General features: G+C 51.3%; 2 protein-coding genes across 4 annotated transcripts in view; one reads left to right on the forward strand and one right to left on the reverse strand.

Annotated features, from left to right (window-relative positions):
* Positions 1-17,380, forward strand: part of WNT5B (Wnt family member 5B) — a 74,721-nt gene that overhangs the window by 27,443 nt on the left and 29,898 nt on the right. The gene's annotated exons all lie outside the window — the stretch shown is intronic.
* Positions 5,289-9,435, reverse strand: FBXL14 (F-box and leucine rich repeat protein 14). 2 transcript variants are annotated; one of them, XM_075756743.1, is made up of 2 exons: positions 9,128-9,435; positions 5,289-8,404 (listed from the first exon to the last, which is right to left on the reverse strand). In XM_075756743.1, the coding sequence occupies exons 1-2, from the start codon at positions 9,418-9,420 to the stop codon at positions 7,393-7,395; spliced, it is 1,305 nt and encodes a 434-aa protein (XP_075612858.1). In that variant the 5' UTR covers positions 9,421-9,435; the 3' UTR covers positions 5,289-7,392. The 2 variants fall into 2 exon arrangements, with proteins under 2 accessions (XP_075612858.1, XP_010296714.2); XM_010298412.2 differs by having other exon boundaries at positions 5,289-9,244.

The following is a 17,380-nucleotide window of genomic DNA, read 5'->3' on the forward strand; positions in this document are numbered from 1 at the left end:
CATCTCCTTCCCCCCCCCCCCGGGGAGCCGGGGCTCCGCTGGGGCCCGTACGGGCCCCAGCGGAGCCCCGGCTCCCCGGGGGGGGCGGGGGGCGGTGGCGGGTCGACCCGGTGGCGGGCGGCGGCACTCGGCGGGCAATGCTGCCGCCTGGCGGAACGGCTCCGGACCTGCAAGCGGAGCCCGGTCCGGGAGCTGTGGAGAGAAACTTGGGGCTGCCGGTGGCTGTGAGGGTCCGGATACGGATAGGAGATGGGGATACGGATAGGGGATGCAGATAGGGGATGCGGATACGGATAAGGGATACGGATGCTTCACGCAGCCCATGCCAACGCAGAAACCCCGGTGGTATGAAAGGCGGCATTTGCTTTTCTGTATTGCCGTGTTGTCCCCGTCTGGTTTTACCGAGTGTTTGACGGATGAAGCGGCCCACGGGATCTCGTTGTCCCAGTCACCTCTGGCCAACCCGCGTAGGGATTGGTGGCGCGTAGGGGAGCTTTGGCTGAGTGGCCGGAGATTTGCCAGAGCCGGGAGGCAGGTGTTGTGTCCCAGGCAGCTCCATGAGGCTGGAGGAACGGAGGAGACCAGCTCGCCTGTGGCACAAGCAGTCTTACGGGACTTCTCCCCAGCGTGCGGCTGGAGGAGTTTATAGCGCTGAAGGATGCGCGTGGTTCACGCCGGAGCTGAGGTGCCAGGCGTGCAACTGTGGCTGTCACGAAAGGAGATAATGGCAGGGTTTTATTGCTGTTGGGTGCTTGGTATTTTAGCTCACTGAACAAGGAGAGAGGCTGCTGGCTGCAGGGCTGCAATTGGCATGCCCGTGTGGTACTCTCTGTACACCTTTGGTGCAGACCTGCCGAGCCCCTTAAGTTGCCCTGGGGCTGTAAAGCTGGGACATTTTGGGAGAGAAAGAAGGGAAGGAGAGGGAGGAAGAGGATCAACCTCAGATAAAATTTTAGGTTTTTTATAAAGCTGGGAAGGGAAATTGCTTCATCTTGAAATCACTAAACTCTGCCCAGAGACACAAGACTCAAAGGACGGAAAATAACTAAGAGGAGTTGCCCGTTTCTAGTTCCGAGTTAGTTTCTGTAGCAGGAGTTTGGTTTATGTCTCAGTAACCCTCTCATGTGGAAATACTTGCTTAGGGCATGTGTCCAGGCTCTGGTATTAAACTTTTGACACCCTTTCCAAAACACGCCCCAAATTTTAGGAAAATCCCATTTCCGTTCGTCTTTTTGTTATAAGGACAGATCAAATTCAGATCTTTCAAAATCTCCACAGTGCTGTTTTGGATTGGACTGCCACGGAGCTAATGTATTTGGTAGATTTAATTAAAGAAGGAGGAGAAGCATTAGCATCCCTGCCAAACAAGGCTGGAGTCTTAAGTTCTGGCAGAGGAGCCCGACGAACCCTCTCCAGCTCTTTCTTCTGTGCAGCTTGGGGCCGGGGAATTGAGCGGGATGGCCTCGCTGGCGGGCCGTGGCGGGGAGCGTCATGCAGCCCAGCCAGCAGCTCTGGTGTGGGGCCTCGCCGATGTCCTGAGGGGTCCTCGCATCCAGCCCGCACCACCCAGTTTATCGATTATCTTTTTTCCTCCACAGAAGGCACTAATAAAGAGCTGCAGGCTAAAAGAGCGGGATTTACGGTAGAGGAGAGAGAGCAAAAAAGGATCCACTTTGCTAGAAGCATCCTGCGAACGTAGGTAGCGAGGCTGCCAGATCCAAGGGACGTCTACCCTTGAGCTGTTAATGCCAGCCTGTGCTGACTTCCAGCTTTGGTTCCAAAAACTTTGGGTGTCTTGGCCACCCAGCTCTTGTTTTAACTCTTCCCTGACCGCTAAAGGGCAGATTCAGTAGTAAGCTCTGTACTGTCTAGCACAGAGATCACCTCTTGTCCTAGCACAGGCCCCAGGCGCTTTGTGTGACAGCTGCCCTGTGACCCCATTATTTATTAACGGGGAAACAAAGGGCCCCAGAATCACCACGACAAACTGATTCAGTCGAACCCGCAGCGTGGGGCGGGAAGGTATAAAATGTATAAATCTGTCATGCGTGGACCTCCCATATGCTAGTCCAAGGGCAGTAGGACCCAGGTGGAGCCTCCTTTTCCTCCCCATCTCCCAGGGAGAGGAGCCAGCCACCAGCTCCGGCCAGGGGAGCAGCTGCTGCAGCAGACCAGGGACCCCCACGCACACGCACGACTTCACCGTAGCTTGCAAGCCGGCGTTCCCTGCAGCTGCCCCTCGGTCTTCGGCCACCTCCTCTCCTGCCCAATCCCTCCATCCTTCCTTTGCGTCGCTCCTGCTCTGCTCCGCTTTCTGTCGCCACCTCTCAAGCATGGCCCCTCTCCTCCCCAGAGCCACCGGTCCGTAAAGCAGGTCCCTGGTTCATGCTCCATCTTCTGTCGCCTGGCCTGTGTGGCTGTAGGTGAGGGACCCTGCTGCCCCAACTGGCACGGCTGGGTGGGCTGGGAGCGCTTTTGCTGGGCGCAGCAGCGAAGGCTGGCACCAAAGCCACCGGTCGGGGCACTGTGGGCTCGCTGACGCAGATGGGAGACTTCCAGCTCGCTTCCAAATAGTGTTGGGGTTTTTATGGTTTTCTACCCCATTTGCCAACTGAGTCACGTTCAAAAATTCAAGAGCGGCTGGAGAGTGAAAATTAAGTTTCCTTGTTACCCTGAGGAGTCATGTGGTAATTGGTCTATGGTTGTTGGCAATGGATTATTTAAGAAACTCTTCTCTTCGGTAGTTAAGCACATGCGTTCCCCTAGTCCTGGCCTCGCTGGATGGTGAGGGCTGCCTCAGTGTCCGAGGAGGTACTGTCACCCTGGGGCACGAGAGGACGACGTGAGGAGCACTTGCTCTATCTATGGGAACAGCCCAGGGTTTCTAAATGCTGGGCTTCAGGGAGACTTTGGTTTCAGCAGCTTCCTTAGGCTTGGGTTCCCCTTAAATGGCGTTGTGGGCCATGCGGACAGTGTTTTGGCTTGCTTTTTTTAAGTGGGAAGAGGAAGTTTTGGGGTTTATTTAGGAAAAAAAATCTTGTCCTATTTCTGATTACAGAACGTATGAGCACTCATGTCGTATTTAGACATAGACGCCTCGCTATTATCCATGTGAATGTGGGGCTTAATAAGAAGAGATGCCATTTTCACTCAAATGCAGCAGAAACAAACCTACCTTACGAGAGATACATCGTTCCCCATCCCTGCCAGAAACTGCTGCCTACCCCAGGAACATTTACGTTTATAGTAGTAATGGGAACCTGATCTGGAATTCCCGTTGTTTATAACGTGACACATACATCCTCTTTTTCGGTCAAGAAGTTACTGTAAACTCTTTTTTTTCTTACCGCAGGAAAGACAGACCCCCACACCTCCCTCCAAGGAAAGGAAGATGGATATAGTGTCAGGCTCAATTAGATCCAATTGTGGTGGCTTTCCCTAAAGCGAACAATGCAGCTTTTGTGAGGGACTCCCAGCAGAAAGCTTGGAAGTCTTGCAAAGAAGGGGGAGAAAAAAACAACACGCACCCCAAAGTCCAAACCTTGAGGCAGTCCAGGTCCTTAGGACACAGAGGAGACAGCGTTTCTTTTTAAGAGGGCCAGAGTTGGGCACTATTTTCCCCTTTGAAACGCAGCACTGACGTAAGAGGGTGAGGTGGTTAGAGCTGGCAACAAAGAAGTATGCCTGGTCCAGCCTCAACCAAAAATACCTGTGGAGGCAGAGGCTGAGCACCCGGGGCAGGCCAGCCCCAGACATGGAGGGGACCCCCTTTGGTAGGGCATCCGACCCACCTGGAGCAGCACCCCAGCCGAGGACTGCTGGAGCGGGGTAGCGCGGGGGGAACAAAGTGGCCTGCTCAGCACTGGAAGTGCTTAAAATGCAAATGTACAGGAACTTCAGACCATCCCCCTCCCTCCTCCTCGGCGTGGAGGAAAGCAGCTTAAATACAGCCAGGCCTGGAGAGGAATGTTAAAAAGAGGGAAAGAATCGCCCTCCTCCTTTCCATAGGGACCCGGGCCCGGCCAGATTGAGTATGCATGACTGAGCAAGCAAGCAAGGACAGCTCCTCTTTTAACTTTGCTGAACAATGGCTCCGGCTTCTTCCACCATTTCGCATTCCCCCTCCTTCGAGGCAGGAAGGGGGCAGTGGGGCGAGCGAGCCCCGCCGCCGGGCTGGGGGGAGACAGGCTTTGTCGCTGCCCTATAAACACCGCTTAAGCTCCATCACCAACAATAAAAAACCCCACATCGTGGAAGACTAAAAAGGGACCTGTCGGGTTAAAAGTCATATGTTGAGGAGAAAGATTACGGTATAGGACAAAGGACACCTTAGATTAGTCCAACACTTTTTTTTTTTTTAAATGTTCCCACTTTACTTCCTCTTTAATCTTTGCCTGGGCAGTGGAAACCAACCAAGACACTTCTAATTTCCCAGGTCCTCGTGTGCCAGTGAGGGCACGGATTTTGGTGGTTGTTGCTGCTGGGAAGTGTTTTTATTTGATGGGTTTTCCACCCAGGGTGGGCCTCAATTTATGTAAATCACAAAAAAACCCTCTGCCATCTACCTGGAGCTTTAAAAAATTAAGAAATGCTGCCCTTCTGTCCCCCCTCCCAAATGTTTTCCTCTACCACTGAATACTCTATTCACTTGCTAGTGAGCTTCAGCACTTTCAGTTTGTCTGACCTCAGATTGAGCCGACACCTCACACTGATGTGCAGCTGAACTCAGTTCCTCCCCGCGGATGCTGCAAGCACTCTCACAGAAAAGGCTGGTCCTACCAAACCCCTTCCTTACAAACTCTTCATGATGATGTTACTCAACATCCTGCACAGGAGGCACCAGTCTCTTTCTTCCTTCCTTCTCCTACTCCGTCACTCACTGGAACAAGAGTGAGCAGCCTCAAACCCCCGACATGAGCCGCACGGCATACTTACCAAACCCATCAGATAGACAGATAGATACATGTCTTTAAAAAGCACAGACAAATAGATAGATACATGTCTTTAAAAAGCACAGACAACACAGATACGGCTTTTTTTTTTTTTTTTCAAAAACATACTTCATATTTCCTCTTTTATTATATAAATATGTTTAACCTTTTACTGTAAGAATATAAAATGTTTTAAGAGGATCTTTTTTTTTTTTATACAAATTCACAAACAGTACAATTAATCCATAGGGGTCTCTGGGTTTGCGTTAACTCCGTGGTCTGGCCTGTTACTATGGAGGATTTGAGATTTTGAACAGATGAGCAAAAAAAAAAAAAGGCCAAGATATTTTTCTTTAAAAAAAAAAAACCAACAAAAACCAAACTCTTCCTCTTTAAAATAATAATTAAAAAAAAAAAGCCTAAAGACCCAGCTCCATTTTATTGACAGAACAGAGATAAGACAGATGAACTTCAGTCTCCTCCCCTTCACATTACAGCCTCGGGGCCTGCAGGCCAGCTCTGCTCCTCTCCACCTACAAACAGGAAGCCTCGCTAGTGACCTTTTGTAGGTGATTTGGGAGGGGAAAGCATTTGCATATATCTATATATATAATTTTCTTTTTTTTTTTTAAACGAACTTGCATTTTACACGTTTCTGTTAACAGTAGCCCAATCCTCAGCGTGGATTCTCACGTGTTACATGTTTGTGCTAGAAGCGTAAAAAATGCAGAAGCACAGTTTGGGTCCCCGGTCCCCAGTGAAGAGGGAGGGAGAGGCACAACCAGAATGTGAAGGTGGGACACAATAGGGTAAGCTTAAAAACCAAAACAAAAATATATAAAAAAAAAAAGGGGGGTAGGGGGGCAGGGAGAAAAAGAAGAACAAACCCAAGGGGCATTATTCCAGTCTAGGCACAAAAATGTTTCAGTCTCAAAATCTCTTTCCTGTAAGAATTCCAGGGCTTTTGAGGAGAAAAAAAAAAAAAAAGTAACAAATTAAAACGAGGTAGCCAGACATCATATATATATTTATATATATAGAATATATTCAGCAGAAAAAAAATGTACTTAAAAATCCACAAGAACAGCAACTTCAAATGTCTTTAAAAATAAAACCATGTAAGAAAATGAATACTGTGAAGAGGAGAATGAGTGAGGAAAACTGGGATCAGTTACAGGACTTAAGCAAGGGATAGATGGGAGAGTAAGAGGCTGTTTTTGTAGCAGTAAATTTTTTTTTTTTATGCATTTCAAAATAAAAACAGGTCACAGTATCTCAAATGAAGCAGAAATGAAGCTGGAGATTCTTCCTCCCCTGGGTAGAGGGGAGCTAGCCATCTCTTCTACCTGCTCACCCCCGACCGAAAGAGGAATGGATATGTAGCCAGATATGTCTATCCCTGTTGCCAAGAAGAGGGAGGGGAGAAAAAGAATGATGAAAGGGAAGATGAGTCTTGGTAACTCTGTGTCCCCCAGTACACAGGAAGGCTTAAGAGACTGGGGTGTGTCCAGTCCCCACAGACAGGAGGAGAAAAGGGTATCTTCATCTCCAGTAGAGAGATGGGGAGAGAGAATGGAGTGCCTAGGCTTTTCCATTAACCATAGTGCAGGATGACATGGAAACGTACTGACAGAAAGAGAGGCTGTAGCTATCCCTAGTCTCAGTGCAGTGGAGAACTAGAATAGTGGGAGGTTGCATCCACCCACAGTAGAGAATAACGTGGAACTGGAGATTGAAAACAGATTGAAAAATTTAAAAAAAAAAAAAAAAAATCAATGTACCTAGGGAGCAGTATTTCTGTCACAATTCCCAGTTGACAGGGGAGGGGCAAGCGCAGAGGTGGAATGGTTATTTTACCAAAAGCTGTGTCTGTGCCCAGCGCAGAATGACTGGGTGGCTGGGTATATTAAGTGTAGCTAGGAAGCCTTTTCTGCTGTTGTTACTGTTTGTTCCCATCTCCATTCCCACTCTCCTTTATATAAACCAAAAATAATCTATTCTGAATACATGGCAGAACAGGGGTCTGTCTTTATCCATCCTTAGTGCACGAGGGGATGGAATCAGGGAGTGGGGATAAAGAGGGGTGTCTCTAGCCCCAGTGCATAAGAGTGTGGGCTTCTACCTCTTCTGCAGGGAAGGGTACTGGGGGGGGAAGGGAGAGAACTCTGGCTCCCCAGCATGGAGCTGGAGGCATGCCCTGGAAAAAGGATAGGTGCTTTCTCTCTCTCCTCCTGCCCACCCCCCCCTTCCTCCTCCTCTTCCAGAGCAAGGGTAGGTATGCAGCACAGAAGGGTCAAGGATATATTCTCTTTCTCTATGTTCCTCCCTCCGGTGCCAGGGTGCGTGGGTAGCATGGCTCTGTGCGTGCCCCTCTCTCTTTCTCTCCTCCATTGCAGCAGTCAGTCAGTCAGTCAGTGAGTCCCTCCAGAGGAGATGGAGGTCTCAGGGTGCCCCCCTCATCTCACCTGACTTTCTCGCTCTCAGTCATTTCCCAAAGTCCCAGGTTGAGCACCTTGAGGCAGGGCAGCTGGGTGATGCGCTCCAAGCCCCGCTTGGTAATGCGGGTGCAGCCATAGAGATCGATGCCCGTGAGCTGGCTGAGGTGTTCGGCAATGAGCTCCAGGCCCTTGTCAGTGATGCGGACGCACTGGCCGATGTTGAGGGTGCGGAGCCCGTGCATCTGTCGCACCATGCGGTTGATGCCCTCGTCACTAATGTGGCAGGAGCAGAGGGAGAGGGAGCGCAGCCCGTCCAGGCCCTGTGCGATATAGGCTAGGCTCTGGTCCCCCACCTTGTCGCAGAAGGAGACATCGAGGCCGGACAGCCGCAGGCTGCCCATGGCCAGATGCATGATGCCTGTGTCGCTGATGTTGTCGCAGGAGCGCAGGTTGAGGCTGCGCAGGCTGCTCATGTGCGACAGGTGCAGCAGCCCCGCGTCCGAGATGCCTCCGCAGAAGCTGAGGTTGAGCTGGCGGAGGCGGCCCAGCCCACGGGCCAGGTGCTTGAGCGAGAGGTCACTGAGCTTCTGGCAGTCCTGCAGCGTGAGCTGCTCCAGGCCCAGGCAGCCCTCGGCCGCGCTGCGCGTCATGCCCGCCAGGTGCCCGATGCCCACGTCGGAGAGGTGCCGGCAGGAGCGCAGGTTGAGGCTCTTGAGGCGCTGGAGGCCCCAGGCGATGAGGAGGAGGCCGGTGTTGGTGATGTTGCTGCAGCCCCCCAGCTCGAGCACCTCCAGGCCCTTGAGGTACTGGGCGATGCGGCCCAGGCTGCTGTCCGTGATCTGCTTGCAGAGGCTCAGGTTGAGTGAGCGCAGGGAGCTGATCTCCGCCACGAAGGCGTGGCCCAGCCCGTTGTCGGTGAGGTTGTAGCAGCCGCTGAGGTTGAGGCTCTCGATGTCCGCCATGCCCTGGATCACGTAGCTCAGGCTGCGCCGCAGCGACAGGATCTGCACCCGCCGGATGCCCCGCGCCGCCAGGCTGGGGAAGAGCGAGGGGTTGGCGCGGCGCAGGTGCAGCTTGGCCTCCACGCCCCGCCAGACCGAGCGGTGGTAGGCGGCGTCCCGCCAGGCCGTGCACACCTGCGCCGCCCGGCCCTTGTCCCGCACCTCCAGGTACCCGAAGATCATGGCCAGCAGCTCGGGGAACAGGCACGAGATGTGCGTTTCCATCGCACGCCCGCGCCCGGCCGCCCCCGCCGGCGCCGCGCTCCTCCTCGCCGCCGGGCCCGGCCCGCTTCCGCTCGGGGCCCGCCCGCCTTCCGCTCCGTGCCGCGCCGCGCTCCTCCTCGCCGCCGCCCTCACATCGCCGGCCCGGGCGGCGCGGCCCGGGCCCGCGGGAGACGCTGCTGCGCGACCGCCGGCCCGGCCCGGCCCGGCCCCGCGCCCTGCGGTCGCCGCCGCCTCTACCGCCGCGCCGGACGGGCCGCGCCGCTGCTGCCGCCGCGCTGCTGCGGCCGCGCCGCCCCGTGCCGCATCGTGCCGCCTCCCGGCGGGCGGGCGGGTGCGCCCCGGCGGCGGCGGCGGCCCCCGCGCTCCGTCCCTGGTGCCGGCCGCCGAGCCCCGCCGCCTCCCTTTGTCTCCGCGCTGCCGCCGCTCACAGCCCGCGGCCCCGGGCCGCCCGCATCCCGCGGCGGCGGCGGCAAGAAGGCAGCGAGGGCAGGGGGTCGCGCCGGCCCGGCCCGGCCCGCCCCGCCGCCGGTACCGACTCCGCCGCTCCGGGCCCGGCCGCCGCCGGCCGCCTGCTCCGCTCCGCCGCGCGCCGCTCGCTGCTGGGCCCCGGCGCCGCGCTCCGGCCGGGCGGGAGGGGGAGGAGGAGGCGCGGCGAGGCGCGGGGGGAGGAGGGAGGGAGGGAGGAGGCGGCGCTGGGCCGGGCCTGGCGGCGGCGGCGCCGCTTGCGTTGCCCCCGCCCTCCTTCCCCCCCCCCCCCCGCGCCGCTTGCGCAATGGTACGATCCGGAACACTCTGAGCCGTCGCCCTGGAAACAGCGCGGCCCATTCGCTGCGCCCCGCCGTTAACCGTTGCTGCGCCGCGGCGGCGCCCCGCTGCCCGCCGGTGCCCCCCGCCGCCCCTCCGCCGGGGGCGCCACCGGGGGACCGGGCTCTCTTGGGGCGCGCGGGCCTCCCTCCGCGCCCTGCCCGTCGGGGGCGCCCGAGGCACCTCCCCCCCCCCCGAGCGCCCCCGGCGGCAGTCGTCCCCCTTCCCGCCCTGTCAGTGAGGAGAAGTCGTGGCCGGGCGTTGTGTAGTCACCCTCGGGTGACTTGTCCCCGCCTGGGTGGGGGCGGCCGAGTGCTCCGTGAGGAGGGGGACTGAGCCGCGGATGGCGACGCGCCGCTTCAGCTCAGTCGCGCAGTCCAGCCAGCCCCCTCACTTCAGGCCTCCCTGCTCCCCCATGAGCCCCTGGAGCCTGCCACCGGCCCACCTCAGCATCGGGGTCTGCCGAGGGCCACGTTGGCCTGGCTGGTAAACAAACCCGTGAGCTCTCTGGGGAGCCTCTGCCCGCCAGACCCCATGAGGAGGGAGAGGGGCTCATGCTGCTGCACAGGGTGGCAAGGGGAAAGTGGGCCACCGCCTCACCTGAGCCTGTTGGAACGTGGGCTGCTGCGGTCTGAGGTTTGGTCTCGAGACTGCATGATGGCCCTGAGGAGCAAAATTTGGGAACCTTCTGTCCAGACATCCTTGCAGGAGTGATAGGAGCATGGTAAATAGCTCGGAGATCTGGGTAACTGTCAAGGTTGCTGGACTTCCGGGTGGACCATTTTAGGGCCTCTGTGATTGGAAATGGAAAAACTTCTGAAAACTGCGCTTTCAGCTAACGGTCTCCTTGAACTAGCTTTGAAAATAGTTGAAGTACTCACATAAACTGAGCAATTTCCAGCAATTTCAAGAAAGAATGTTTGAAATCCACGTTTCCTACATATCTGTAGCCTTGTGTAATGGTAACTGTGCATGTTTTAGCACTGGGCGCTATTGCAGCAGTGTTAGAAATGGGTTAAGTTCTACCAGAGATCAGGTAAGAACAATTTCAAAAGAACTGGCCTGTCCTTCTGTGCCAAAGGGCTGTAAAGAAAAAATAATAAACTTCACATTTGTTCAATGCAACAGGGCGCGTTTTTAATACTGTTTGGATTACTGAAATACTACTAAAATCAGCCTAGTTACTGACATATTTGCTGTACCGAGACTTTCACTAACCTGAAGGAATAGGCTCTATTTTAATCATCATCTAAATTTATCTGCTACAGAAACGCCCATGGCTCCATCTTCACGTACAGATTCCAGACTCCATTGACTACTTAGAGGTTAAACTTTTAGATTTCATTCTGCTTTTTTTCTTTTTTTCGCTTTGAGTCGGAGGCACCGCAAGTTGAAGGGCTCCGAGACCCTGATCCTGCAATGAGATCCCTGTGCATATAAGCATCATTATCGACATTAGGCTGTGGTTTGGCAACGCAGAAAATTCAGCAGTACAACTCCTATTATTGGCTCAAAAATGGGGTGGCCGCATGATGTGAAGCGCTGACCTGGTATTCATTCACTCTGCCTGCTCAAGTTAATTCAAGAAGTTTTTGGCAGGTTAACTTTTTACTAGCAGACTTTATGCCGGATCGAGTATCACCGTACACAACTCCAGCCAGATCAGGTATCGTCTGCACCCCTGTGGCTGGCATACGGCCAGCGTAAAATTGGCGTTGGCTCCATATCGTGCGCTCTGGCTCATTCAGCAGAAGCATGATCACGTGCCTTGGCCCGATCCTGATCAAATTTGTACTCCTGGGTGATCCAGCAATGTGTAGACCTGGTTTTAATAATCGTGGAGCCACAGCCCCACACAGACACAGTACCAGGGTGTCACCCAGTACGAATTATCTTTGTAGCATTATTCATTTCGGTTTGCGCTGTCAGGGAGGGGCGGTTAACCATCGGGTTAATAAGAAAAAGATTAGGGGCAATAGATTTTGCTGAGCAGCCGCACTGCGGATCTACTGTGCTCAGAGCAGTCGTAGAGCATCGCAACCGGAAAGGAGTGTTTCCGTGGCGTGAGGAGCAGGTGAAAGTTGCGGCGCCTTGCGTGCCGCATGGGCCTGTCTTGGTGAGGATTGCTCGGCCGAAGACAGCGGGATTGCTGACCAGAAGGCTGAGTCCGGCAGACATCAGGCAACGTATGAGAGAAATGTGGTACAAAGGTGGTGCTGGTGTATCTTAGGGATTGTTGCATTACTCATAACTGGCAAAGCTACAAGCAAGTTATACAAGTCATTCTGAAAGAGTGCTAATGAAGTCTTTTACCGTATTATCCCAAATTTGACTGCAGAATCTTAGCGTGGAAATAATGCGGTATTTCCTCTCTCTAAGCCTTTCACCTTCTAACCACATTTGAGGGGGAGCAGGGAAAAGGCATGCTCTTCGAGGCATAAAAGTTTACCTGAAATGCAGTTTTTCTTTAGATCTTAGCACATTTTGTCCGTAACGCCTGTTGTGTGTAACCAGCAAAGGTTAGAAATAGATGATGGGTTTTCTGGAGACTCTGAAGTTCCTTTTCTCACGTTATATACTTGGAGTGGCTGTGCTTCCTTGTGAACAATTAAGACTTAAATGTTAAATGAAATAGCCCTGGAATTTGGACTCATAATCCTAATCTCTATGGGGTTGGGGGGGGGGCACAAAAAGCATTTTTCTAGTAGATTTTTATTGCTCGCTTTATCTAAGTGACAGATATTTGGAAACAGAGGTTTAGAAATACAAAGGAAAAGTGCGGGAAAAGGGCCAATTTATCACCTAGTTGTTCAGCTGATTTTGTGTTTCCAGGAGTAAGGAAATACATGCCATGTTTTTCATGATCTCATATGGTATAAATAGGAGGTGGTAATCACTGGCGATAAACTGCATTTTATTAAAAATCCCTGCCTGCCTCATATGCACTCTGATGGCTGATCCGTCCCCCTGGAACCGTCTCCAGCATTCCAGCCCCTTGAGCTCCCAACAGCCACGTTCTCTTTTTGAAAGCACTTGCCAGATAAATGTTTCATTCTTTTTTTTCCCCCCAATTACACCAGTGTTCAGCAGAGGCTGGACAGTTTTGCTTGGCAGGGGTTCAGGAGGATCCGCATAACTCAGTTGTGACTTCTGTGATTGGAAGTAATTCGTGCAGATGAAGCTGCCCCATCATCTGTCCCATATCTTTTATTGCGTGGTTGGGCGTAACATCCACCAGGTCTTTCCGCAGCTCCCATCTCAGTCTGTCCCTGCTTGTTTCTTTTGCTTCTCAATTTGCAGGGTAACTTTTGGCTCAAATTAATCATGTAAGAGATAACAAATACAGAGTCCTTCCCTACCCTTACTTTTCTTCTGCCACCCTACTCCAATTTTTACAGCTTCAGCCATGGAAAACTTGTGAATTTACCCACAGGAATCTTCTTGGCCTTTGGCTTTTTCTTACCTATGGGTGGTGACCACTGGGGACTGCAGGATAGAACTGACACAAAACCACTTGAACAATAAAGCCCCCTTCTCTCTCTTTGGGTCCATTTAACCTTAAATTAATTCCTAAAGTAATACATTTCCCCACCTTGTCTAGTTAATCATACTCCTTTCCCTGACCTGGCTCCTTGAGGGACTGTATTCCTTCTTGCCTTCTCTCGTGCCCCGCAGTCGCTGCTCCCTCCCAGTGCCCCACCTGACCGCACTGTCCCACATCCCAGCACCCAAGAGACGAGAGGTGGCTTCATCCAAGCGAGCAGAGGAGGCTGCAGGGAAGGGGGATGCAGGCAGCTCCTCTCGGTACAGCTATGATGATCAAAGGGATTTTAGGCAGGTAGGAGCCCAGGGGGGTCCTCGTTCAGGCAGGCAGCTCTGGAGATGAAGGCTTTCATTTATAACAGTGGTGCTGTACTTCCCACCCTTGGAAACAAGAAGGTGTGGATGGCCTCAGCTTCCCTCATCTGTTGCAGAGGCTGCGGGCTGGTGCCATTTGGGCTGTAGCCTGATATAATCCGTTAGCTAATTTCCTGTGCCTGGCTGATGGTGAGTTTTCAGTCCTTTTGTCCAGCCCACCACTACATTACTTCTCAGTTTAAAAGCGTTTCACCGCAGTCTAAACTGCAGTGGGGAAATTTCTCCTCTCCAAAAATGCAACTGGCTTAACAAGTAGTTCAGCTAACGCTGGTTTGGGACTGGTTGAGGTTCTAATGCCAGCCACACTCCAGGGGCTACAGTTGTCCTTCACAAATTGGCTTCCAGACCTTCTTCATCAGATCTGAAGCATGTCCAGAAAAATCAACTAAGCCTGATATAGCCCATGGTCTTAAACTGGGTTTAAAGTTTGTTTAGTGTAACTTCTTTGAAGTCAACTTAGAGAATGGATTTTGTGTACGGATGAGACCAAAATGGTCCTTTTGCGCTGTTGCCACTATCTTCTGACATGGCTCAGCAAAACAAGGGTGCCAGCTTGTCGTGCAGAGAATGTGGTGTTCATCAGCATTTCACACCAGGTGGACTCCTGACTCCTACTGTAGAGCTTTCCTGCTCTCAGCAAGGAGTCAGAGAAGCTGCGATGGGGTGTTTTAGAGGTTCCTCTCCTTTCTTGAATGTAAAGCAAAAATGATCCCCTAGAACTCTTCCGTGAATGCAACCCATAATTACATGACAAAGATCTCTATTAAGACCTATGCAGTTAAGTGTAGGCGGAACAGATGTGTAATGTGCATATTTTAGCTACATAAGCATATGTACATATCTATGTACACGCATACACATATACATAAATCAGGACAGGGCTGTTAAGTGAATGGATTCTCTTTGAAATTCATGCTGGTCATGATTTTTTTTGACCAGAGATTATAATGAAAATGTAACTAATCAGTGGATTATTTGAAAATTGTAACATTAGGATTCCCTTGCATTGCAGCGCTTTGTTGTGAAGCTTAGATCACTGTGAAGCTTTCCTTAAAAATAAAAAACTGGTGTTTTTTCTGTACTTTGCACGTATCACGTCTCTAATAGGTGCCACACAAGGCTGTATTTTAGGATTCCATGGTTCCTCCTGCACAAAGTAATTCTGATCTGCCATGTATTTCCTGGTGTCGGGGGTGGCTTAAAACACAGTGTACTGTGAATATGTGGTTAGGTGCTGGGGCAAAATTCAGACCTGATGTCTCAGTGCGGACTCCACCTCTAAATTTGAGCCTTTGGGATATGGATATTTTCTTCAGGCTTTGATTTTATTTGTCAGTCATTATCTGACAAGAATATAGCTATGCTGATATGAGGAAGAGCGGTCAGAGGATGTAAAGCACAGGAGGTCTGGATCATGTTCCCAGTTTTGCCAGTGACTATTGCTGCTGCAACAGATTGAACCAAGCATAAATGAAAGAATTGCTTGAAGAACCAAAATAACATATTATGGTCCAGGCAACTGCACTTGAATGTCATGTACCTGTCATGTATGTCTTGTGTGCTCTTGTGGGACAGGACAGCCAGGTGGTTAGAGCAAGCGACCTGGGCCCCAGGCCGCAGGCGATTCCCTGACTCCACCATGCATGTCACACCCTTTGTGGCTTATATGAAGCTCAGTACTCAGTGGTTAAAATCATCAAAGGGAAAGTGCTCTGGGAGGGCAGGATGTAAAATCTCAAACCTCAGCACTTGCAGTTCATTGCATTGGGTGCTATTTTAAGTGTTGGGCTTCATCATTTCTTTATTAGCAGTACTAAAGAAGATCGAGATGGCAGAAAGTATCTGATGTAATCATGATGATTAAAAGCAGTGGCACAACAACCACAAGACCTTTCAGGTAGTAATTGCTTTCATAAGCCGTTCCTGGGGATTGAACTCTGAGACCTCTACAGCTTGATCTATAAAGGGCAGCCCCTGCAGTCACAGCACAAACGTGTGTCTGACGTGCTGCGTGGTACCTGTTAGAGCAGCAGGTTTGCGAAATCTCTCTCTGTAACAGCTGTTTAGTCCGAAACCCAGCAGAGATGGCCGGATGCTCTGTGTGTGTGTAGCTCTGCTGACAGCCAGCACATTCAGCCTGGGACGGAGGAGACGTTCTGGCCTGCGGCTGAGGTTGGAGAAGTGTGGGTGCAGCCTCCCCTCTGCTGAAGATTTCCATGCAGTCAGGGCAGATGTAGCAGTACTGGCTAGCTTGCGAGTCAGGGTTGCTTGGCTCTCGGGGAAGCTTGTCACTGGTCCTCTTCGTCAGAAGCTCCAAGGAAGAAGAGGCATCGGTACCTGGGCTTGTTCCTCTCTGGTCAAGCCTTGCCAGGGGCCCCAGGAGGCAGGTCCAGGGATGGGTAATTCACAGATTCTTGCAACAGCAAGAGTTAGAGGTAGCCTCGCAAGAAGGTAAGCGTGGCCTGGGGAGGGTACGAATGTAGCTGTATGGTTCTTAAAACACAGGATTTTTGTACCCATGGATTACTGCAGCATTACTTTTAACTATTAACTGCTCCCTCTCTGGACTGTGGCCACCAGCACATTTTCAGGTAGTAAATAGCATTCTGAAATTGGCAGTTCACTAGAATTGGACAAAGTTATGTCACCTGCCCTATGAGCGTTGGCTCCAAAGTAAGTTCTTAGAGGAAAACTGAAAAATAGGGCAGTACTGTTTTGGAAACATGCGGTGAAAATCAGAGTCACAGCTGGAGCCCGGCACAAACTGCAGGTGAGAGTTACAAAATACAGTTTTATACAGAAGGCAGGATAAAGATAGAAAATACGATTTTATACTTAATGAAGGATTTACATTAGTTGTGGCCAAAGGAAGGTTACTTTAACATCTTGTTCCTAAAATTAATTGTGCAGAAACTGTGGGTGCTGAATTTCCCTGATTTTCTGAACGTTTTCTGCTGCAAATCCAATGGAGGCACAGCGAGGTGGTGGCAAAAGGAGGTGCCTTTCAGAAACTGCTTTCTTTCTTGCTTCCATTCTTGAGTATGTGCAGATGTTCTAAAAGCTCATTTAAACTGTAAATTCACCACCGTGTGTGATCTACCTGTGCACGACAAAAATCTTGAAAATCCTCTCTGAAAACGCGGGGGTAAAATTAAGGGCAGACACAAACAGTACAGAGTGCACCGTGTCGGAGGTGAAAATATAAATGGGTAAAACAGGATCTGTGTTTTAAACTAGTTCTTTCAACTTGTTTCTACACCATTCAGAAACCACACAGTAATCCTTTGCCTACGGTATAATATAAATTAATCTCCTATGTGACCGGACCTTGTCATGTACAATCAGAACACAACTTACTTTAATCCAGATGGTTCCCAATTTTTAAAAAAATGTGTGTGCACAGGAAAATGTAAACTAGAAATACTGCTTTTACTCCTTCCTTCCCCCCCACCCCAGCATACCTGCTGACTAAATTATGTGGAAAAGCCACTTTCTTTCCACTATTTCACCCCTGAGATCTACTATTTTCCTAGTCTTGTCGGTGGTGGTGTTCCACACTTTTTGCCAGCAATGCCGGTCTGTATTCTTTATGTTCCTTTTGGAACAGTGAATCCTTTTGTAAGAAGATTATTCCTTGATGCCCTGAAGCAGGAAACATAAACAAAAATCTTAAGATGTATTGAAACCTGCGGAAACATTTATAGAATGGCAATGGTTGCCAGGACGTGGGAAACAACAGGTAACTAAATACTACTCCTTGGCGTATCCGTAGCACCTCTCCTTTGGCAAAACAAGAGGTCTATGTAATCATGTAATACCTGCAGCTTTGTAGCATTTCGGGTTGCTTCGCAGGATTTTGCCCCGTTGCATCTATGCCGAAACTGAGCCTCAAAACGTTGTCTTCTGCATGGATGGGAAGTTAGTACCTGCAGCTTAACTTTGTTTGAAATCCTGGATGTTTGGACTCACGCTGTCTCACGCTAGGTGCCCAGAAGTATAGGCATGAAATCAGTTTTTGGAAACTTAGGGCTGAATGACTTTCCAGCGTCACATGCTGGGTTTG

This window comes from Balearica regulorum, chromosome 1 (genome assembly GCF_011004875.1).
Source record: "Balearica regulorum gibbericeps isolate bBalReg1 chromosome 1, bBalReg1.pri, whole genome shotgun sequence".
NCBI lineage: Eukaryota > Metazoa > Chordata > Aves > Gruiformes > Gruidae > Balearica > Balearica regulorum.